Genomic DNA, 24,338 nt, shown 5'->3' on the forward strand with positions numbered 1-24,338 from the left:
AAATATAGGATATCAGTATATATGTAGGCATATATACACATACATCCATACACACACATATATGTAAATACAGGGTGGTCCAAGTCCTCTCACTCTTAAGAAAGCTCAGTGGTTTCTTGGAAAAGTGGTCCAATTATTTTCCTCATTGCACTGAAGGGGAAACTGAGACCAAGGAGATGAAATTCCAAGTGAGTAGGAAAATGCTTAATTAGAAACTCCATCCAAAAGATCAAGATCATTAAGCTCATAGATTTATCTAGAGTTAGACGAGATCTCAGGTCACATCTTCAGACCTCATCTGACAGATAATGAAACTGAGGCACAGAAGGGTTAAGTACTCTGTCTAGGTCACTTCCTTATTCAAGAAGCTTTAATCACTATCTATTGAAAAAACTCCATTTGGGGTTTTCTTGAGAATATATTCCAGTGGTTTGCCATTTTCTACTCTAACTCATTTTATAGATGAGGAAACCGAGGCAAACTGGATTAAATGACCTGCCCTGGATCATATGGCTAGTAAATGTCTGAGGCCAGATTTGAATCCAGGAAGATTAGTCCTCCTGACTCCAGGCCCAAGACTCTATTCACTGTGTCACCTTGCTTGCCTACTTGCTTTTCTACTGCCCATCACATGTTCCATGTCTGTATGTTTGCAGAAGTTACTCTCCCTTTCCCTATAACCCACCCCTTCCCACACCCCATGATGAGCATGTTCTCCAACTAGACTTCCTATTTTGGAACTCCTAGCTTCCTTCAAGGCTCAGCTCTTCCGTGCACATCCAATGATTTTGTATGTATTTTGCATCTACTTTTTTCTGAATGTGTAATTTCCTTCCAGCATAAGGTAAGGTCCTTGGCAGTGACTACTTTCTTTTTTGTTTTTGTATTCCTTGCAGCTAGCACAGGACTTGGCATATAGTAAGGATTTAATGAATACTTCTTTTAAAAAATAAATTTTTCATTAACAAAAATCATTTTTCTCTCAATCTCCCACCATCCCCTTAGCAAATATTTCTTAAATTGAATTGCCCAAAGTCCCAAAAGGTAAAATGGCTCGGCTGAGATTTGAACCCAATAGTCCAAATTTAGAGTTCTTTTCATTGCAAGATATTCTCTTCAAATGGAGTGACCTTATCAAAGGAAATTCCTCCATTCCTCCAAATGAATTGATCTTATCAAAACCTAGAAAAGGGAATGTGCATTCTTATCCATCCACTTGATTTATCTCCAAATCCTAGCAGTACCTAGTCTTCATTCTGAGAACCTTCAAAGGGCCCCCCCACCACACCCACAGCCTGTTATTTCGTGAACAAATCCCTTAAAGTAAATCAGATGGTTGAAAATGCCACCCCAGGCACACGTGATCGATTTTATTTATGGTCCTGCTTCCTTGCAATGGAAATAACTGTCAGGAGAATGTGATGGAAATTGATATGGGTAGGTCAATATGGTATCTGAAGCTTCACAAAGGACAATGACTGATAGCTCAGGGAGGATAAAGGCTAGCACAGAATGTAGCTTAACTGGATGAGTGGTGCCCCATAGCCAAGTAAGTCTCTGTCTCTCCATCTCTGGTTAGACCATCCCAAGCAGGCAAGTTCCTAGGAAGGATTTGGACAAAGGCTAACTTAGCCTTCATGGGAACCTCTGCTCTTAATTGACTTGAAACTAAGAGATGGGTCTTTAACAGCTGTCTCTAGCACTAATGAAGGTGGTGTCTTGCTTTCCGTACTTAGCACCCCACAATCCAGAGATCTCAGCCTCTGATGGGAAAGGCAGTTTTTTCTTTCTTTCTTTTTTTTAAACACTTACCTTCTATTTTAGAATCAATACTGTGTATTGGTTCCAACACAGAAGAGAAATAATGGAATTTTCCAGATCACACAGCTAGGAAGTGTCTGAAGTCAAATTTGAACCCAAGACAGGGCTCTCACCTGGTTGCCCTGAAAGGCTGGAATTTTGCAGGCATTTTGTGAGTGCTTCATAGAAAGTTAGAGAATGAATGAATGGATGAATGAATGAATGAATTTGAGGTGGAAGGGTCCTAAGAGTTGATCTAGGTCTCATTTTCTCAGACAAGTAAGATCCAGAGATAGGGCAGTCACTTGCTCAGAATCACACTCTTAAGTTAAACTGGAAACCCAGATCTGATTTGTACACTATAGTGGCAACTTGCTATAAGAATCTCATCTATAAAAGGCAATTAGTAACTAGTGTTAAAGAAGTCCTGGATGTGAGTTAGTATTCCTTAGAGATGTATGTTCTTTCCAGAATCATATTTCTGGCAGCATCTATCTGCTTGCCTCAATTCCTTGCCTGTTCAACTCCAGGCTATAATTAAAGTTGTTTAGAGAGGGTCCCGCTGCTATAATACATGGTCCAAGATAGCATTGGCAAAGAAGTGGCATGCATGCAGAGTTGGCACATGGGGAGCTGCTCCATTCCCTCTCTTCCCCGAGCCCAAGGACATTTTTTCATGCCCTGCCCCTATTTCCAGCCACCCAAAGCAAGCACATCCTCCCTCAGCTCTCTCCCCTAATGCAGGAGCTTACAGACAGCTTGAATTTGTCCTCTGGGCACTTGAACTCAAAAAGATTTGCCAACACTGGCCTAAGGTCTTGGGAAGGAGCCTAGGAGGACTAAGAAGTGGTGGAGATTTACTCAAACCAGCACAGCATAGAGTTCAAAGTAGGGTGAAATGATAGGGGCTTTGCTTCCAAGGCACCAAAAGCAGAGGGCACTAATAGCACTAGCAATCTTTTAGCAGGATAGCTCACAGACAACTGAGTTGAGTGCCTCATTAGTGAAAATTATCAGAAAAACAGGAAGTATTCTTCATTCCCATGATGGCTCTAATACAAACGTGTTTTTCCCTAGCCTTCCAAAATCCATTCCCTACCTCCACTGCTCACCCCTCCTCTCATCAGTCTTCTTGGCAACAGCCTGGTATGTGGGGATTTTTATCTCCCCACTATATGGTGGTATCCTGGCATCTTTCCCCCAATAGCTCTCTTTGTCAAGGGTCCCCCCCCCCCATCCTTCTTCCAACTCCAGATAAATCTATGAACTTAATGATCTTGATCTTTGGGATGGAGTTTCTAATTAAGCATTTTCCTACTCATTTGGAATTTCATCCTGAGATGTCATCTCCAGAAGTTGATCTGAAGACATGTTTTATGCTTGCCCAGGGAGCCCAAATTCCCAGTCCCACTCTGACATGATTCTCAAGTGTTCCCTATGGGACATTGAGTTAGAATGAGAAAAACGTACCTCTTTAAAGGTAGAAGGAAAAGAAATCTCTTGCAAATGGTACTTGGGTACACACTGGAAGGTGACAGTGAGAATGATTCCAAGACAGCCTAGATGTACTTGGGAAGCCTTGAACAAATCCTCATTGTTGGTCTCAGAACACTCCATTATTGTTCCTCCTGCAGTCAGCAGACTTAATGCCACCACCTGGCATGGAGAGAGAAAGAAAAACCACATCTCAGATCCATCAGACTTTCTGATCTGATAAATCATTTGGACCCAATCTCCCAGTACCCAAGTGAGAAAACCTGAAGACTGGGACCTGGGCTTGGGGGGGGGGGGGGGCCAGCGGCGGATAGGGATACCTGAAGAGGGAGTGAGGGAACTAAGAAATGAATGGCCAGCACCACCTTTTAAATGAGGTCATGAACCTCCAATTCCATGAAGTTCCTGAAAGACTGAGAGTAGGCAACATCCCAGTGTGGGGCCTGGAGGCAACAAGTTTGGCTGCCTTGGGTTAAACAAATATTGGGAATAGAACATAATTACAAACGTGGACATTCTGGATGCTGGGACTAACCCTAAGAAAAAGTCCAAACCTTTGGGACTCTGGGGTTTTTCTCTAGGTGAAGCCGGACAAGCACCAGAAAGGTTTGCTTCAAAGGAAGAGGTTAGGCGTAAAGTCTTCTTTCCCCCTAGCCCTTCACTTCCCCAAAGCCTCACTTTGGAACTTGGCTATTTGTGCCTTAGGTTTTTCATACATATCCCTAAGGCAGCAATACAGTAATCTGCCCTACCACTTCCACAGTTTTAATTTTACATGGTTTCAGTTACCCACGGTCATTCCAGGGGAAGGAAGGAAGCAGGAAGGGGACTGCCACCAAATGAGGGAGTAGGGCCAGAACATGGTTCAAGGACAGATGAAGGCCAGACTGAACAGAGACTGATGGAAGGCAGATGTGCTGGAATCCAGGAGATAATTGAATGGGAGGAGTGGGGCAAAGGTCTCCTCTCTCTGCTCTAGGGTTTTCTGTCCCCACCCTCACCCCATGCATATATATCTACAAGAAAATCACATTCTATATAGGGCCCGCAGGTGTTTGCTTATAGCCACAGTTTCAGCAATTCACGGTAGGTCTTAGAATGTACCCTTCACAGATATGGGGTCCTGGACTTTCTAGTAATAAAGAAGAGCTGTAAAAAGTTTCTGAGATCACTTTGAACTCAGATCTTCTTGATTCCTGGTCCAACCTCTATTTACTTGGCCATTTGCTAGCTGCCACTAGGGAACTGGGGCCTTGGGCTTAGTCCTTGTTTGACCTTGAGTACAAGTGGACCCCTTTGAAACTCAAAGTTTCCCCTCTGTAAAATGAGAGATTGCACATTAGTTATAAAGGCTTTATGCTTCTTTCTTTTTTCAAAGGGAATGGGAGAAGAGATGGAAGAAATAAAAGGGGGATGGATGTGTGTGAATTGGAAAAAAAACCTTTTAAGCCAAATCTTTAAAAAAAAAAAGAGGAAAAAAGTCTGAACTTTTTTTTATTATGCCAAAAAATAAATTAATTGAAGGAGAGAATTGCACTAGATAACCTCCAACATCCCTTCCAGATCTAGAACCTACTTTGCAAATTCACTGGTAAAATTCAATGAGATTATGAAGATTCATATTGTAAAATGAAGAGGAAGAGCACTGTAAAAAAAAAAACTAAATTCTGCTATCATGGAGCCTGAGTTTAAATCCAGTCTCTGAGGTTTACTGCCATGAGACCTTGGCAAATTACTTTATCACTTTGGGCATCACTTTTCTCATCTGTAAAATGGGAGGGATGGGTCAGACAAAAGGTCTCTGAACTATATGTTATTAACCCACTTCTTATAGTTACTAGCTATCTGACCTAGAGCAAGTCCCATTCCCTTTCTGAATCTCAGTTCCTCATCTGTCAAATGAGGAGCTTGGATTGCATGGGCTCCAAGATGCCTTCTAGCTCTACATCCATGACCTCCAATGATATTGGTTATTGCAATGGTGATCCTCTATCACAGTGGGCTGGAAAATCCATGCTCAGCTCTACACATTTCTAGACTCCTTTCAGTTTGGGGGAGAGATAGGCAGCCCAGGGCAGTAGGTAGCACTTGGGAAATTAACCATAACATCCCCCTTTGGCCTCCATTTCCAAATTAAAACTCTCTTGTTCCCTCCTTCAAATGGTCCTTCATACCTTGTTACCTGCTGATTTGGATGAAAATTACTTTTGACAAGTACAGCTGGTGCTGTTGTACTCAGGGTGAAAGAACAGATAATGCTGAACTAATGTCTGATTAATCACAGTCCAAGCTTGTGGGGTAGAGTCAGTTGGCAAGAAAGGGACCTATTAGCAGTGGGGACTAGGAAGAAACCTGGAAAGGCTTTTTAAAAGGTTGCAGTTTCACATAGAAAATGAATGAATTCTATCCTAGTTCTGGAGTTCAGGAACCCAATCCAACCTTAGACCTTCAGGCAGTTAGGGGATTCAGTAGATAGAGCGTTGGACTCAGAATCAGGATGATCCGAGTTCAAATCCTCCATTAAGATGATCTCTTAGTTCTGTGACTGCGGGAAAGTAATTTAACTTCTATGAGACTCAGTTTCTTCATTTATAAGAAGAGAGTACCAAAAGAACCTAAATGGGGCAGCTAAGTGCCTCAGTGCATTGAGAGCCAAATATGATTTTGGACTCTTCCTAGCTGTGTGAGCCAGGCAAGTCAATGAACCTCCATTGCTTAGCCCTTGCTGATCATCTGCCATAGAACTAATACTTAGAACCAATTTTAAGACAGAAGGTAAAAGTTAAAAAAACCAAAACTAACTCACAGGGTTGTTGTGAGGATCAAATGAGACAACATATGTAGATGCTAGCTACTATTATTTTTTAATTAATTTTTTAAACCCTTACTGCTTGTCTTAAATCAGTACTAAACATCAGTTCCTAGCAAGAAGAGTGGTAAGGAGTAGGAAATGAGAGTTAAGTGACTTGCCCAGAGTCACACATCTAGGAAGTGTATGAGGTCACATTTGAACCCAGGTCCTTCTGATTCCATGCTTGGCTCTCAAACCACTGAACCACCTAACTAGTTGTAAAGATGGGATTAACTCTCCCCTATTTATTCTTTAGATTTTAGCCACCAGGAATATATATCTCCCCACTTAATCCTTAAGTGTGTGTGTGTGTGGGGGGGGGAGGTCTATGACCCACATGTGCTAGTGAGTGACAAATCAAAAACAACTGACTGCCCCCTGGGCAGTCTGAAGCAAAGTTAAAGCCACCATTGGTTCACATAATAGTGGACCAAAGGCACAGGAAGTAACACAAAGAACTGTCTTTAAATATAGTGGTAACTTCCTGTGAGGGGGTTCTTCCCTTTTGAACTTGGCCTTGAAGGAGCTCAGCCTTGAGACCTCAGACTACTTCCCTTTGGATTGACCCGTGGGTGAGTGAAAAAGGCTGACTCCCTTTCCTTGACTTTTCTGGAGGCACTAGCCTCCAGAGAGGCCCCTTGGAGGAGGCCTCATGGCTAGAAGCCTTGTTTAATTAACCTTTGTGCCCACCTTTGCTGGGGCCTCTCTGAAGCCCTGCCTGGTTTGGACCAGGCCGGAGTAGTTATCTTTCTTTCTCTCTCTCTCATTTTCCTTACTTTCACTCTCTCTATTTGTAAATAAGCTACCATAAAAGTCATTCTGACTTGAGTAATCCATTTGGAATTAAGCAATGAATTCCTGATGACCATACTCTTAAATATTCAGTCCAACCATAATTTTACCCCATACACAGTCCTATTATTATATCTGGGCTGTCATTCCCATGACCCAATTAGATGGATTCATGATGCCACATTCATAGGTTATAAAGATCTGGGACTCAAGACTGCTAGAACACTTGAAAATTTCCTATTACTACTTTAATCCTCTTGTACAAAAGCTGTTTTGTGGTTTGTGGGTCTCCCATGAGTAACACAGTAACCAGCTCAAATTGCCAGAGAGCATTTTAAAAGACTTCTAACAATCCTACAAGGTATGAGATGCAAATATTATCATTGCCTCTTGCCTGGTTCCTAACTGCAGTTTCTCCCATCTCTAAGCAGCTGTCCAAGTGATACACCTAAAACACTGGACTTCCCAGGTCACTCTCTTGCTCAAGAAACTCCAAGTGACTTCCTGTTGTCTCCTGGATAAAAGACAAATTCCTCTATTGGCAATAAAAACCCTTCATCTGGTTCTAAACTATTTTTCTGGATCAGTTACATCTGCTTAGTTTCCCTCATGTTCCCATCAATCTGGAGCCCATAGTCTTTTAAAGTCTTTTAACTCCCATTCCCATATTTTTCACAGCTGATCCCTTATACCTAGAAGGTACTACTCCCTCGTCAATCAAAAACATGAATTAAGTACCTACTATGTGCCAGGCACTGTGCTAAGACAATACCTCCCCTTAGAGAGTTCAGAATCCCAAAGCCAATAAACAAATCCATACAAACAAGTTATAGACTGTATAAAGAGGAAATAATTAACAGAGGAAGGGCACGAGAAGTAAGAGGGGTTGGGAAAGGGAAGCCAAGAGGCAGATAAGGAAGGAAGGTGTTCCAGGCATGGGGGACAGTAAGAGAAAGTACCCAGAGCCAAGAGATGAAGTGTATTGTTTGTGGGAAAGCAGAGAAGCCAGTGCCACTGGACTGAACTCTATGTGGCAGGAAGTAACATATAAGAACATTGGAAAGATAGGAGGGGTTCGGTCATGAAGGGCCTTGAATGCTAGACAAAATATTTTGTATTTGCTCCTGGAGGAAACAGGAAGTCATTGTAGTTCACTGAGTAGGGGAGTGACATGATCAGACCTGAGTTTATGAAGTGGAGGTGCTTTAAAAATATCTCATTTGATCCTCACAACAACCCTTGGAGGTAGGTGTTATTTTAATTCTCATTTTACAGTTGAAGAAACTGAGGCAAATAAGTTAAGGGATTTGCCCAGGGTCGCACAGCTGGTAAGTGACTGAGGTCAGATTTTAACTCAGGTCTTCCTGCATCCAGGCCCAAAGCTCTATCCTTGGCATCACCTACCTGTCCAATGACCATATTAGGCAGGCTAAAGACTCCTTCCTCAACAATAACAATCCCTGGCTCATTCTTAGACCAATTTCATCCATGAAACTAAAACTTTGTGTCTGACTCTGGAGCTCTCACCTCTCATGGGAAGAATTGACTTTCCTGGAATACAGAAATAGTTGTCTTTCCCCATTTTAACTTCTCTCCCCAAGCCCATGATTTTGTGAAATATTTGCTGTTAGCATGTGATAATGACTTGGAACTCCATTCTCACCTGAGTGGCCAAGATGCCATGTTTGATCCCAGTGTTGTGTGTCCCTGTCCCAATTACACCAGCAGCAGTGACGTCTGCCACGGCTCCCAAGCTGTGCCCACCAGAGAAGAAGGCAGATAAAGAGGAAACGCAGAAGCAAACATTAGTTTTTCATTGGAGGATAGATTATTTTTTCATGAAAGTCATAATGACTTGAAGTCAAAGCTTTCTACTACTACCAGACTCTAGTCTCAGCTAAGCTACCATGTTCTCTCTTTCCCTTCCAATTCTAACACCTTGGTTGTCCTTTTAAACCAATATGTTCATTCCAAGTCCTGGGAAGTCAGGGTTCAAATACTGAGGCAGGAGCTTTAGCATAGGCAATATGTTAGAATGAGAAAAGCCCTCAGTTTGGAACCAGAAGGTGGGTTCAAATCCTGACTCTGCTACTTATTTATTTCTTGATGACCCCTGACAAGTTACTTCATATAGGTAGGCATCAATATCTTCTTTTTTTTTTTTTTTTTTTAAATATATTTTATTTGATCATTTCCAAGCATTATTCGTTAAAGACATAGATCATTGCATCAATATCTTCTATAAAACAAGGGGGTTGGACTAGATAATCTCTTAGATCCTTTCCAGGTTGTGCAGTGGATAGAGTGCCAGACATAGAGTTATGAAGATATGAGTTCAAATCTGGCCTCAGACATTTACTAGTCACTTGATGTTCTTTGCCTTAGTTTCCTGATCTATAAAATGATCTGGAGAAGGAAATGACAAACCACTCCAATATCATTGTCAAGAAAACCCCAAATTGGGTCACAAAGAGTCAAACATGACTGAAAAACTACCCAACAAAAATAGGTCCTTTCCAGCTCTAAATTCTGTGATCCATTAGTCAATAAGCATTTTTAAGCAATTATTTTGTGCCAGGCATTGTGCTAGACCCTGGGAATATCAAGATAAAAGCTCCTGCCCTCAAAGAGCCCAAGTTCTACTGGGGGAAATATTTGTATTATTATCAATCTTCAGGGGTGAGTACTACTATTCCCATTTTACAGATTAGGATAACTAAGGCTCCAGGTTAAGTGATTTTTCCAAGGTCACAGAACTAGTGAATGTTGGAAGTAAGATTTGAGCACAGGCCTGTTCATCCGGTTACCTTCCACCCCACCCCTAAACTACCTCAGGACCAGCAGTCCATGCTGCAGAGGAACTCAGTAGATGGGAGCAAGGTTGTTTTTAAGAGTACAGAAGGGACTGTGTGTTCCCCTAGGATAGAGACCATGACCACAATCTTATCATGAACAGTGTGAGAGAAATTCTAATGCTCCAGAAATTAATGTTCATAATTAATAAGAACAAGTTTCTTCCTGTCCCCATTGGTCACAGGCTCTGGTGTTCAAGATCCTACGAAGATCAGAAGAACTCAGCAGAAGGCCCCTCTCTCCCTCTTGGGGCAGCCACATCCACGGAGAGTTAATGATCACTGAAAGCCACTGAGCAGAGCCTTGGAGCCCTGACCTTGATACATTGATAGAACAGACAACTATTAATACAGAATACTTTCAGTACCACAGAAACCAAAAGGATTCTCCCGACTGAAACCTAAAATTCCACCAGTAGAGATTCATTCCTTTGACTTTAAGTTTGGTCCCCATCAAAATGAAATATCGAGGGGGAGGCAAAACATTAAGCCTTACCATCTATCTAAACCTCCCCAGTTTATAATCTCATCTTTTTTTTAGGTTCTTCCAGGCAGAACACATGGCTTGCTAGTTTACATGCCAATATTTCAAAGAACTGAAATGTCACCAGTGTAAGTGACTTGGGAAGAGAGGAGGCAGAAGATGCCGGTCTGCAGCTGCCACTTAGAGGGGCGTAGGTCTATAGCTGAAAGTGATTTCAAGGCCATCTGGTCTAACACTCTCACTTTACACAGGATGAAACTAAGACTCAAGATCACACCAGTAGCAAGACTGAGATTCGAAGTTAGGTCTTCTGACTTTTCCACTGTCCCACACTCTCTAGAGGTGTAATTATGGGAAAGTGGGCCATATTTGGAGTCCCAGAAAACTGGGGTTCAAATCCCAGCTCTATAACTTATAACCTGTGTTCTGTACAAATGAGGAGGTTGAATTAGATGGTCTCTAAGGCTGTTTAGTTCTAAATCTTTGATCTTATAATACTACAAACCTGAATCTCAGTTTCCTCATCTGTAAAATGGAGATGATAATACCTCTATTTTCCTATCAAATAGGACCATTGTGAGAAGACCTATTTATAACCCTTAAAGTGCCATGTACAAATTAGCTCTTGTATCATCATCTCCTAAAGGATGCTGGACACAATCCTCCTTCCATGCCTTAGTTGATGGTCTTCATGAGCTGTTGTGGCCCAAACCCCTCATCGTCATCATCATCATCATCATCATCATCATCATCATCATCATCATCATCATCATCATCATAGATGGTATAGTAGATAGAGTGTCAGGACTAGAATCAGGAAGACTCAGTTCAAATCTGACTTCAGACACTTCCTACCTGTGTGATCTTGTACAAGTCATGTAAACTTTTTACCTCAGTTTCCTCATCTGTAAAATGAGTTGGAGAAAGAAATGGCAAACTACTTCAGGATCTTTGCCAAAATAACTCCAAATGGGGTCATGATGAGTCAGACATGACTGAAAAACATCTCTAACTATACCTAGGTTGGCTTTCCAAACACAAGCATAATTTTGGTCTTTAGGTCCAAATTCAGAGTCTTGACAGGTGGGTAGGACTCATCACAGATTATGCTCTTTTGACACAGTTTTTGAGGTTCCAAAGTCAACTACCCCCACCATTATGAAGACTGTAAAAGAAGTTCTCCTTTGCTCTTTCCAAAAATCCAAGCATCCAATTGGACAGCATGAAAGAGTTGAAGAAAGTAAGCTGGATTTTTAGTGTCAAATCCCAGCTGTAACACTCACTTATCTATGTGATCTTGGGCGATTGAATAAGTACTTAGTAAGATCCTACTCTATGGGGGCAGCTAGGTGACTCAGTGGATAAAGAAGGTTAAGTCAGAAGGACGTGGGTTCAAAACTGACCTCAGATACTTCCTATGTGACCCTAAGTAAGTCCCTTAACCCTATTTGTCTAGCCCTTACCATTCTGTCAAAGAAAAGTAAAAGAGCAACAGATCCTGCCTTCAAATCAATTAACCTGTGTGCTTGAGTTTCCTTAACTATAAAATGAAAGAGTTGATTTGATGACTTTCTATTTTAGACTCTTACTGTCCATCTTAGAATCAATACTGTGTATTCATTCCAAGGCAGAAGAGTGGGTAGGGCTGAGCAATGGGAGTTAAGTGGCTTGCCCAGGGTCACACAGCTAGGAAGTGTCTGAGACCAGTTTTGAACCCAGGACCTCGACCTCCCATCTCTAGACTTGGTTCTCAAGATCTGATGACTTCTAAAGTCCCTCCCAACTCTAAAATCTAAAATGATGCTATGACGTGGCAATGAGAGAACCAACCCTAACTCTAACTCTAACCCTTTCTTGAGTTCAGGGATCCCCACTAAGATAGAAAGGTCTTGTTTACTTGGAGAGTGCCAGGCCATGCTTGCTCAACTCCACATTCAGGTCCATCAGGAGGATGCCAGCTTCCACTGTGACTTGACGTTTCTCCTTGTCTACCTGCAAGGGAACAGAACTGGATTGGAGAGCCACTCTACTTTCCAGAGAAGCCATGACCAGTCATGGCCATCGAACTATCTTTTCTTCTGGAAGGCAAAGGCACTTGGGTTTTCTTGGTTGCTTGTTTTGTTTTCAGAAGTTCTTTAACTATTGTTTTTAAGCAGACATAATTTTCCAGCAAAGAAATATAATATCTCTAGGTCACTAGGTGACATTGCTCAGTGATCATTTCTTATAAAGTATATGTGTAGAATAGCCTTCCAAAAGGCTACAATATCTCATCAGGTCACCAGAGGATACCCAGCCTATAAAAAACTAAGCTGCTCTTCTAACACTGAGGTATAGGACTTCCATATCTGTGTTCCTCAGGTCTGGTGGAGATACTGTCTACCCTGGTGGAACTTGCCAAGGACATCTAGGTTCCTGCCATTTTATATCTTCTCTTCCCCTCTGTGGGAACTTCTAGAGCCCTCTCAGGTCCCAGGTGAGATGAAAAGGCCCTTCAGAAATATAGCCACCTAATTTCAGCCAATATCAAGTACTCACTATACATGAAGCCTTGTTTTAGGCATCTGGAATAAATTCTTGACTTCAAAGAATTTCTGTTCTGGGGAAAACAAGTATATACATAAGTGTAATTTTAATTGAAGGAAGAACAGTAACTACTAAAAAACAGGAGAAACTTAATAAAGAAGTCAGCTGAGTTGATTTTAAAGATAAGGATTCTGAAAAGCTAAGCTGAAAAGGGTTATAATTGGAGAGAGACAGAGTACTGGCTTTGGAGTAAAAAAGTCCAGAGTTCAAATCCTGATTCATATGTTCTAAGTATGTGATCCTGGTTAAGACACTACATCTCTAAAGGTCTGTTTCCCCAATGATGGAGTTGTATTCTCATCTTGATGTCCTCTGAGGTCTCTTCCAGTTCTAGCTTTATAATTCTATGGTTTTTCTCTGATGCAGGTTGCATTTGTGGTGGGTATCGCTTCAGCCTAAACTTCTCCCCTGGAAAACGAAGTGTATCCAAGTGGAAAGGTTTAAAAAGGATCAGAGAAAGAAGGGGCCACAGAGAGCATCTAATATGGGAACACAGGCCTGGAGCAATTAAGCAGCAAGCCCATGGTCATGCAGCCAGTTAATGTCAGGGGCAGGATTAGATTCTGGGTCTTCTGACTCCCAATCCAAGCAGGGCTCATTACATTGATATGCCCAAGTAATGGAACCCATTACCTTGTGTGTCCAGGTTTCTTTGTCAAGTCAATGACCCAGTGAGACTGACAGCTACAGAGGGTCTCAGTCTCACTAGAACCATGTTGGTGAACCTATGGCATGTATGACAGAGCCTGCTAGAGGGGCCTGCTCCCCTCCCCATCTCCACCGTGCCTTGAGGACATTTCTCACAGCACCCACTCCTCTTTCCAGCAGCCCAATGGGAGTGCTTCTTCCCTCCCCTGTCTGTGGTAAGGCGGGGGCTCACATGGGTGTGAGGGTATAGTTTGGGCACTCAGTCTCTAAAAGGTTCACCATCGCTACACTAGAACTCTGAACTCCTTTTGTCTTCTACATAAACTAGACTCAATTCTAATTAATGAAGAAGAAAAGCTGTACAGGAAAAAGGGGTTACTGGACACTCTAGCTGGTACTTCAGGAAAATCAATTAGTATAATTCTGTTAATTTAGTCATCTTTAATTACTACCATGACTGACTTCTTTTCCACTCCCCCCTCCCCCCAGTTACATGCAGAAACAATTCATGGTTGATTTCTTGATGGAATTTTCAGTGAGAGGTTAACACCACCAAACCTGAATGGTAACAAATGGATTTAGACAAGAATGGCACCTACAATAGCCCCTTAAATGCATCTTCAGAACCTTCTTGTTTTACCAATGAGTCAATAGATACTCCAAAAAGAGAACTGGCTTTCCCAAGGGCCTACCTTTCCAGGCCTCTTACATCTTGTTCCCACTTTTCATATCCTTAAAACTGGTGTCCCTGATCTCTTTACTGTTCCTCAAACCCAACAAACACTCTCTCTTTCTGACTGAGCATTTTCACTGGCTGTTCCTTCTCTTTGGAATGCTCTTCTGCCTCATTGCTGTCTCCTGGCTTCTATGGCTTCCTTCAAGTCTCAGTAAAAGTCCTGCCTTCTGTAAGAAGATGGAATCCTTTCCAGTTCCACCCTTAATGCTAATATCCTCTTTCTGTTGATTATCTCCAATTTATTCTGTAAATAACTTCTTTGGACTTAATGGTTTGCATGTGGTCTCCCCCAGAATACTGCAAGCTCCTTGAGGGCAAGGACTATCTTTTGACTTTCTTTTTATGCCAGTACTTATCACAATGCCTGGCATATAATCTTTTTTATTTTTAAATATTTTCCCATGTTTACATGATACATTTTTCCCTCCCCCCCTCCCCAAATTGACAAGCAATTCCACTGGGTGGTACAAATGTTATCACTTGATACCTAATTCCATATTCATATAGTCTTAATAAAGACTATTTTACTGATGAATGACACACAAGTAAGGGGCAGAGGTGGGATTAGCACCCAAGTCCTCTGACTCCAGAATCAGTGTTCTTTCTTAGAAGCTGATAAGGAAGTGTACATGTGGCTTAAAAGAGCTAGTTCAAAGCTAGTTCTGCCAAAAATCGCAATCAGTAGGTCTCTTTAAGAATCCTTCATGGAAGCCATGGTGAAATGGCTGAAGCAGTAGGCTAAGTACCCAGGAGACCTGACTTCTTGTCCTGGTTCTGCCATTAACAAGCTCTGTGGACTCTCTAGGCCTCACTGACCTCATCTGCAAAATGAGACCATTGGACTAGATGACCTCTAAAGCAAGGTAAGACTATATTCCTGAATCAAGAGCTGTTTTATTCAGCAACAAACATAGAAACTCATAATAAGAGAAGTCCTGGCACACACTCTTACTGTGGGAAAGCTTAGTGACACCGATTTATGAGTGTAAAGGAATCTTTACTGTAAGGGGGATACTGGTACTGGTTTCCCACCTCTACCTCCTCCTCAGGGTTTTTGACCTTAACATCAACCCCTTAGGATAGAAGGCCGTGGTTGTTACATACTATGAGTCTCAGAAGTTTAGAAAGCTAGTGGTCTGTTTGGTTACCTTGAGAATCCGGTTCATCTTTCCCATGTGGATCATGAAACCATCAGTACAGGCAATATCTGAGGGTGAATGGCCTCCCCCAACTGCCTTCACACGTTTGTTTTGTTGTCTGGCTAGGTCCAATACCTGTAGAGACATCAAGATTTAGTTTAGGACTGACCTTCCTTCCCTCTCTCCCTCCCCTACATCTCTCTTTTCTTCTTTCTTCTTTCCTTTCTTTCTTCCTCCCTCTCTCTCTCTTTCCCTTTCTCCTTCCTTTATTTCCTTCTCCCTCCCTCTCTCCCTTCCTTCCTCTATTCTTTCCCTTTTCACCCTTATCTTTCCTTCCTTCCTTCCTTCCTTCCTTCCTTCCTTCCTTCCTTCCTTCCTTCCTTCCTTTCTTCCTTCCTTCCTTTCTTCCATTCTTCCTTCTGTCCTTACTCCCTCTATCTCAAGGCTTCTCCTAGATGGAGGTAATGATAGAGAGAAGTTTAGAAAATTAAAAGAAAGCTAAATTTGGAAAAGAAGAAATAAAGAAGTGTGGAAGTTATGAGGGATTTGGGGGGAGAAGAGATGGAGTGGGGTTGGAAAGAAATAAAGGTGGCCTGGCATAATGCATAGAATATTAGACTTGATGTTACAATCTTTCTTCTCACACTATCAGTTTTGTGACTGAGAAAGGTAATCCATTTGGACTTAACTATACTCAGTTCTACTATAACTTGACATATGTGCCCTATAAATCATTAGTCTATGCCAGTGATGGCAAACCTTTTAGAGACTGAGTGCCCAAACTGTACCCTCAGGGTACAGGTGCGCCTTCCCCTTGCCCCAGACAGGGGAGGGAAGAAGCTTTCCCATTGGACTGCTCAGGAGTGGGGAGGGTGATGTGAAAAATGTCCTCAGACTTGTGTGGAAGGGGAAGGGAGCAGTCCCCTCTGGCACACATGCCATAGGTTTGCCAACACAAGTCTGCAGAACTGAGCAACTAAAAACTACAAAGCTTATGGGAACAAATAGGTTAGGCTACAGACACTCAAAAACTTATCAGTTAATCACTAAAAATAGATACAAAAATAATAAAAATGGTAGTACTCTTTTATACAAGTTAAATGGTTAAGAGATAACTAAATAAGGCAACAAACAGTGACAGGTTACTGATCTGTCTAGGCAATTCTAGGGTTTGGAGGTAGTGGTAGTGAGTGGAGTACATGGGTGGAGTCCAGCCTTTCTCTACCCACAACTCCACCTGTATCAGAAGATAGGTATACAATAAATATGGCATAGAGACGTGTTTAGGATGTTGAGTGAGTATTTTTTTTAATATAAAAAAGTTGGCAAAACAAAAGAATAGCACAACACAACCTTGAAGACTAACACACAAAGGGAACTGAGTAATGAGCAGATGTTTGAGACATATGACTTTGAAATACTGCACGGCTCAGTTCAGTTGGGCAGTTTCTGCATTCTTGATGTCTCTCAAGGAGGAAATTGAGCATAAGCAAACTCAAAATTCACATGATGCTCAAATTGTTCCCCAATATATAAACTGAATTGGAACAAATTCACATTTTCAAAAGCAGAACTGAATATCCTTAGATACAGAGGATCATTTATAGTCTTGAGTTAGGGCATGCCCATAAAGGAAATTCTCTGCCCTTGAGTATTCAGGCAGAAAGAAATGCAAAAAAACTTTTACTTTTGTGGCTCACTGAGGCAGTCCTACTGGCTCTTTTCCATCAATGACTTGCCATGAAATTTTGGGCTTTTCTGGGATCAGGAGAGGCAATTTCTTGGGTCTCTGCTATAGGGAGAATTGTGTGGGGTAAAGTTGTTGATCATACTATTAGGGTTTCTAGATATTAGGGCCATTATTCCAATCCCCTCATTTTATAGAAGAGACAATTAAGTCTCAGGCAGAATAAGTGACCTGTCCAAGGTCATATTGGTAGAAAGTGTCAGATGGAGGATTAGAACCCAGGGCCAGTATTCCTTCCATTGCACCATGTTGCTTCCCTATGGATAGAGTCAGAGCCAGAGACTTAGGATAGCCCTCCCATTGTGGGCACAACCACTCACCTGTCTGACCTCCTCCACACATGTGGGTTGAAAGTACATCTCAGGATAGCAGCCATAGGTCTTTGCCCAATTCTGGAACTTGAACCCTTTCTGACCATGGACCTGCGTTGTGAATAAAGTGAGATGAAAAACCACCTAGATGTTGGGACCTAGAACTCTCCAAGAAACCACCTTTGACTTCCAGAAATTATCCCAACCCATCCTTAAACCTGTTTTCCCCTACCCTGCTCTGAAAGACAGAGTATCGGGATGTCATTTCCATTTTACATTTCATAGGATCAATGATTTGGAGCTAGAAGGGAACTTGAATGACTTTTGGTCCAATCTCATTTCCCAAGTGAAGAAACTGAGTGCCAGATGCCTAAAGTCACCCAGGTAGTGAGAGAAGTAGAATCTGAACCTAGGTCTGGACTCCAGATCTAACACTCTCTCCACCGTACCATAAAACACAGGCACAGGAGAGAACGTTTAACCATATCAGCAACCAAGTGGAAGAGAGCAAAGATTTCTTACAATCTAGTCCAAGGACTCTTTTTAGGAAGCCAGATATAAAGTCCTTTCCAGGCCAGGTTAGAACTCTCCAAAAGATGGTTCCCTAAACTCAGCTCTGCCTGAAGATGGGCAGATTATGGAGGATTTACAATGAGCCAGAGGGGTGTCAGTGGGTTCCCCATTATTGAGGAGAGGAAAAAGTATTTTCTGACAAACCTCATGGATGGAAAAAGGAGAATATGTTAAGGATGCAGTTATTAAGTTGGTGTGGAAAGAAAAGCATGGATTTGGAAGTCTTGGAGAATTTTGGAAGATGTTAGGCAGGTACTCTCAGAGGCAGGATTCAAACCTGGATCCTCTGCTTCCAGTCTGGCTAATGCTTATCCGACTGTATTGTGCCGCTGCCCTAGTCTAAAGAGATCAAATCTCATCCATCAAATGTTGTGAACTCCTTAAAGGACAAGTTAGCTAAGATTTGGAGACAGAGCTGCAGCTAGAGAGCTGGCTTCACCAGAAAGACCTGGATGCAGGCTTCAGCTCTGAAGCATTGGGGCTGCAATGACCCTGGGCAAGGCACTCACCCCTTAGTTCCACATGGGTCAAATGCACAGCCTTGAGAAAGATTGAACAAAATCCACAGAATGCAATAGAACCTAGGGAATGTGAATGTGTGGTTTTCTACATCAAGATGGAGGCAGCAGAGATCCTTAGTTGAGGTTCGAGACCCAGGATTCCGTTTGAGTTTGGCACCAAAGCTCTAGGCAACTCTCAAAGGCTTTAGGAGGCAGGGAAGATGCTGGTCAGCTTGGGGAGAAGTTCTCCATCCCAATGAAATCACAGATCTAGTCCCTATTCCATAATGGTCACTATTGGAGTAGACACAAGGCCATGTCAGAAATCAAAATACCCCATGAAGAAATTGCATCCTTCTGGTCTTTTTTTTTTTTTTGGAACCCTTACTTTCCATCCTAGAATCAGTACTGCATATTGGCTCCAAGGCAGAAGAGCAGTAATGGCTAGGCAGTGGGGGTCAAGTGACTTGCCCAGGCCACACAGCTGAGAAGTACTTGAGATCACATTTGAACTCGGGTCTTGAACTGTCTTCAAGCCCAGTGTTCAATCCACTGAGATGCTGCCCCAGCATCCTTCCGTTCTAAAAGCAGTGTCTGAAAATTCCAGTACATACAGAAATAGCAAGTCCTCAGGCCTTTGACTGAGTTCCCTGGCCACATCCCTGGTGCCCAGCACCCTTGGCTCCACTTCTCCAAGTCCTTAGCGGATCCCAGACTTGAGTGAGATTTCAGGAACGAAGCTATGCCAAGCCCATCATGAGAAATTTCCTACCGTCATATCCAGTTCTCCAGTGGCTCCTGGTCTGCTTCGATCGCCCTCTGCAAATGAGAAAGACCTGGGCAGATATCCCGAAGGGAAGGTGATTTTTCAGAAAAAGAGAAGCCAGGAGCCCTCTCCCCGCTTTTAAGAGCCCCTCCTCAGCTGCTGAGTCAGCCCTCAGGGATGTGGGCTAGGTAATATATAACCGACTCCTTTCCCATGGAGGGAGGTGAGATTACTGGCCGCTCTTCCAACTATTTCCCCAGGGCTCCGGGATCTGGGAGGGGAGGGGGGGAAGGGAACTGCGGCAGAGGTCACAAGACCATGGAATTGAGAGTCCGTAGGACCTTTAGAAATCACTCTCCCAATTCCCAAGGAAGAAAGTATTGTCATGCTAAATGCCGTTCTTCTCTGAGGGAAGCCTGGAGGCTGAGCTTCTAATAGCACCCGAGGAAACTGAGATCCAGGGAAGGTGACTTGCCTAAGATCACTCTGGGAAGAAGTTGTGATGATATTTTTGCCCACATCAGCTGGTACCCCAAATTCCAGCATCCTGACCTTGGCGACACTAATTATCATTTCAAAATAGTCTTTGGAGAGGGAGGAAATTAGCTTCAACTGGTCTGCTCAATGGGTCCAGGTGAGGAGCCACAGATACAGTTCAACCCTTTCATCTGCTAGATGGGGAAAAATGGAGCCCAGAGAGAGGAAATGACTTGAGAGTGTCAGAGCCAGGTAGGGGTGAAGTCTGGATTACTACTACTACCACTACCACCACCACCACCACCACCACCTCTATTACTACTAACTACTACCACCACCACCACTGCTACTACTATTACAACTACTACTGAAAGTAACTAGCACTTATATATATCTTTTTATGATTTACAAAGTCCTTTCATGTTATTTCATTCAATATAATTTGATACAATTTGAACAATCCTGTGAGGTAGTTGCTATAATCATCCCCATATTGCAGATGAGACAACTGAGCCTAAGACATTTGTCCACAGTCACACAGTGAATGTGTGAGGCAGGGCTTGAATTTGGCTCTGAATCCCTAGTCCCACACCTGAATCCAAGCCTTTTCATGTCTCGCACAGTGGTGTTTTACCCACCATGACACAAACATGCTTCAGTTTGAACTACGGGATGTCTGATCTCCCAAACTCCTAGGATTGGAGTTTGTGTCTGGGGTTCTGAAACACAGTATTCGACCCTAAAGCCCATCCTGCCAGAGGACAAGTTCTACTACTTGGCTGATGGCTGAGGTTTTCCTCCCCCTCTATCATCTAATCTCTCACTTTTTGGCCCAAGACTCCAAGATGCTGTAGGTCCAGACACCATCTTCCATTGGTCCTGGCCTCATAGGGAGACATGGCTCTTGGGAAGGGTCTTAATCCCTTGAGATTATATTGACCTGTTTGTCATTATCTTGATTCCAAGAGCCTCCAGGTCTCTGTTTAGGAGGAAGGAAATTTAAGAATATCTCCTGCTTATGAGTGAGTAGATAAGGGGAGCCCAGTCCCAGACCTTTGCCCTTTAAAGAGTAATTATCAGTAAAACTGATAAAACTGTCAGCATTCATGCTTCTCAGAGACTCTGAAGCACTAACAATGAAAAAAGCCCTAAAAATTTGCTTTGGACATGTAAAAATAATATTCATCATAATAATTACAGTAAGTATGAGAGTTTTGGGGGTGTGACTATGGGTAGGGAAGAGCCAGTAATTAAAATTTTGATTTCCATAAATATCTTTAACCTGTGAAATAGGCATTACTTTTCCAAGAGACATCTTGTTATTAAAGATAGAGAGCCAGACTTGGAACCAAGAATATCTGTGTTCAAATCCTGCCTTTGATATTGATTATAGCTGTGGGATCATGGGCAAATTTGCACATTTTTTCTGAACTGCGGCAACTCTCTTCTTCTCCAGAGCAGAGTTCTCAGATAACCAGCCCAGAAGTATTTATTAAATGCTTACTTTTATTATTGTTATGAATTATTATTTATTAAATGTGAAAAGCTGCATGGCAAGCTAGTGTCAACTAGAAAAAACACAGAACTATTAAATAGTCAAAAATCACCCTTTAATCAAGGGAAAAGACAACAGAGCTGCTTTCCAAGACTGCACAGAGTCAAGTTGCCCTGGTCACCAGCCCCTGGGAGTGCCACCGACTCAGGATGGGCTCTGAGGAACAAAAGAACTTGGGGAACCTATATACCACTCTAGGTGACCTGGGGGCTTTAGGATTAGAGGGACAGTTGATTGACTTTACAATGGTAAAATAGGAAAATGAAGAGTTCCAGACAGGAATAATAGTAGGGCTGGGGCCCTACAATGGACACAAAAGGGAAAGACTTAGCCTAGGGCTGGGTCACCTTGGTCATGGACCTTAGCCTAGGGGGAAGAAACCATTGGGACAAAAGGGATGTTCAATATTGGATGGGATTAGCTGTTCCCACCCAAACTACCAGGAAGTTCACTGTCTGGTGAAGTGGGACCTTCCCTCAGGGGGAAACCTCTCCTGTGACAAGGTCAAAACCTGGGGTTTCTACACTCAAACTAAATAAAGTGGGGATTTCTATTTTTCCATGTTGACACTAGTAACAATAACAATAGCTTATCTTTATATAATGCTTTATGGCTGTCTGAAGAAATTCAGGTAGAAAAATACAGTTGTAGAGTGAATGGAGGGGTGTAAAGTATTAGAAAAGATCAGATTCTGAAGAGCTTTAAATGCAGAATAAAGGACTTTATAGTTGATCCCTCTATGTACATAGGGCTTAAACTCTCTGAATCACAGTTTTTTCATCTATAAAATGTAGGGGTTGAACAGGGGTCCATCTTGGGACTTCTTGGGTCCCTCTCAACTCTAAATCTATACTTTTAACATCCTTAGCTGTTCAATCACTTTCCAGTCTTGTCTAACTGGTCATAATTGTGAAAGAGAATTCTTTACTCTATTGTCTATCCTGTGTTAACACTAACTTAAGTACCTCATTAGACTGAAGACAGGATTAACTTTCCTTCATCCATCTTTTAAACTGAATCAACAAAAAATTGAACACCCTACTTAGTGCTCCCTGAGAATCCCCCAAGATACTTGGAGATCTCCACCCTTTTTTAAAACTCAATCAGTCAGAAAGGTGAATTCTCTTAAGAGTTCACACTCTCAGAAACTGTTCAATCAGGAAACTGTGAACCTGTTTGATGAGAAATTGACCTTCAGAAGGTGAGAAGTCAATCCCACAGACACTACCCCCTGGCCAGTGCTAGACAATTTGGAAACTGTGGTTGGCCCCTGAGAAGAGGGGAAGGGACAAGAAGTCACCATAAAAGCAAGCCCCAAACTCCCTCAGAGGAGATGGTCTTTGAGAAGATAGTCTGAAGAGATTGTCTTCTGGAGACAGTCTTCTAAGCGGGGAGAGTCTTCAAGGGAGCTTTGCTGGAGACTGTGGCATGGATCATGGGCATGGCTTCAATTTAGACTCTGATTCCTAGACTAAGTTGGGTGAGTGAAAGATTGACTACTTTTCTAGTTTCCTAAGAGACTAGCTTCCATCCTGGAGGAGGCCACCTTCCTGATTGAGAATTGATTAATCTCTTCCTGGATTAAGCAGACCTGGAGTAATTTATTCCTCTCCATTTTGTAAATATTTGTAAATAAAGTTCTGACTTGAGTCATAATAAATATTGGTGACCACATAATTTCATAAAATTATTGTCCAAGCATTAATTTTCACCTTTCCATAATCCCATTTGGAGTTTTCTTGGCATAAATACTGAAATGGTTTGCCATTTCCTTCTCCAGCTCATTTTACAGATAAGGAACCTGAGGTAAACAGTGAATTGCCCAGTAAGTGTCTGAGGCCAGATTTGAACTCAGGTTTTCCTGACTCCAGGCTCAGCACTCAATCTACCATACCTCCCAGCTGCCCCTTATCATCCTAATCATTTTTTTCTAGAAATAAGAACAAAAATTTTATTGACTTCATGTTGCAGAAATGTGAGTGCTATGTACATAGACAGAGTGGCATAGGAATGTTAGTAATTGCTAAATATCTCATTTCTTTCCTGAGCTCCAGTCTCACCATAGTAACTGCTCCTTGGACATTTCATGGTAGATCTCCCATTGATGTCTCAAATGCAACAAGCCCCAAAGAGAGCTCCGTGTCTTTCCCAGGACACCCACTCATGAATTTCCATACATCTGTTATGGGAGAGCATCATCACCCTGTGAGTCACAACCTTGGCTTTCTCCTCCATTCCTCACTTGCATTCACTTCCTCCACCCAGTCATTTGCTATATCTTGTTTCTGTATTTACAATCTCACTTGTATTGGGACTTCTCCCACCATCTTTGCTCACATTCACCACCCTCGTTCAGTTCTCTTCATTTCTTTACCAATTCTGATGTGACAACCTTCTAGTCAGTCTACCAGCTTCCTCCAGGTCTCTCTCCACTCCAATTCATCCTTTACCAGCTACTATAGGGATTTTTGTTTGTTGTTCAGTCCTGCCTGACCGAAATTTGAACTCGGGTCTTCTGATTCCAAATCTAGCACTTTCCTTTAAAGATTTGTATAAGTTTACCTGAGTCATTGATTCCTCTTTGCATTATTAAGAGTAAGCCCACTTAATTTTTTTTGGTAGTTTCATTTGATTAAGACAGAAGAAAAACTCTTTAACTTTTCATTTTCAAAGTTTGTCAGAGATAACATACACAAGTATTCCTGTTTGGTAAGATACACAAAGGGGACAAGTTTATCCTGTTTATTGGGGGAGGGGAGGGAATTGCCCCCAGAGTGTGATAGAAGCCTGTAGGCTAAGGGCATTTGGGGAGAGGTTGTGTTTGAAGGAATTGGCTTAGATGTGACCTTCATGTTTCATGAGGAAGAAGAGGTTACTGAAGAATTATGAGCATTTCCTCTATTTTTATTGGGAGCTCTTGGCTTGGCCACTGTTTGGCTTTTATTCTGGCTCCTGTTCTGATGAGAGAGCCGACATGGTGTGTTCTGTCAGGCAGGTACAATGAGGGCCAGTGTAGAGGGTGACCAG

At 42.3% G+C, this 24,338-nt stretch overlaps 1 protein-coding gene across 1 annotated transcript in view; it reads right to left on the reverse strand.

Moving 5' to 3' along the window:
• Positions 1-19,533, reverse strand: part of LOC100030569 (L-gulonolactone oxidase-like) — a 56,033-nt gene extending 36,500 nt beyond the window's left edge. The window contains exons 1-6 of the mRNA XM_007475915.2: positions 19,286-19,533; positions 17,450-17,551; positions 15,392-15,517; positions 12,171-12,265; positions 8,601-8,691; positions 3,271-3,456 (exon numbers count right to left, since the gene is read on the reverse strand). Coding sequence (XP_007475977.1) covers positions 3,271-3,456; positions 8,601-8,691; positions 12,171-12,265; positions 15,392-15,517; positions 17,450-17,551; positions 19,286-19,291 — 606 coding nt within the window. The 5' untranslated portion in view covers positions 19,292-19,533. The remainder of the gene's footprint in view (positions 1-3,270; positions 3,457-8,600; positions 8,692-12,170; positions 12,266-15,391; positions 15,518-17,449; positions 17,552-19,285) is intronic.
• Between the last annotated feature and the right edge of the window lie 4,805 nt (positions 19,534-24,338).

This window comes from Monodelphis domestica, chromosome 1, assembly GCF_027887165.1.
Source record: "Monodelphis domestica isolate mMonDom1 chromosome 1, mMonDom1.pri, whole genome shotgun sequence".
Lineage (NCBI taxonomy): Eukaryota > Metazoa > Chordata > Mammalia > Didelphimorphia > Didelphidae > Monodelphis > Monodelphis domestica.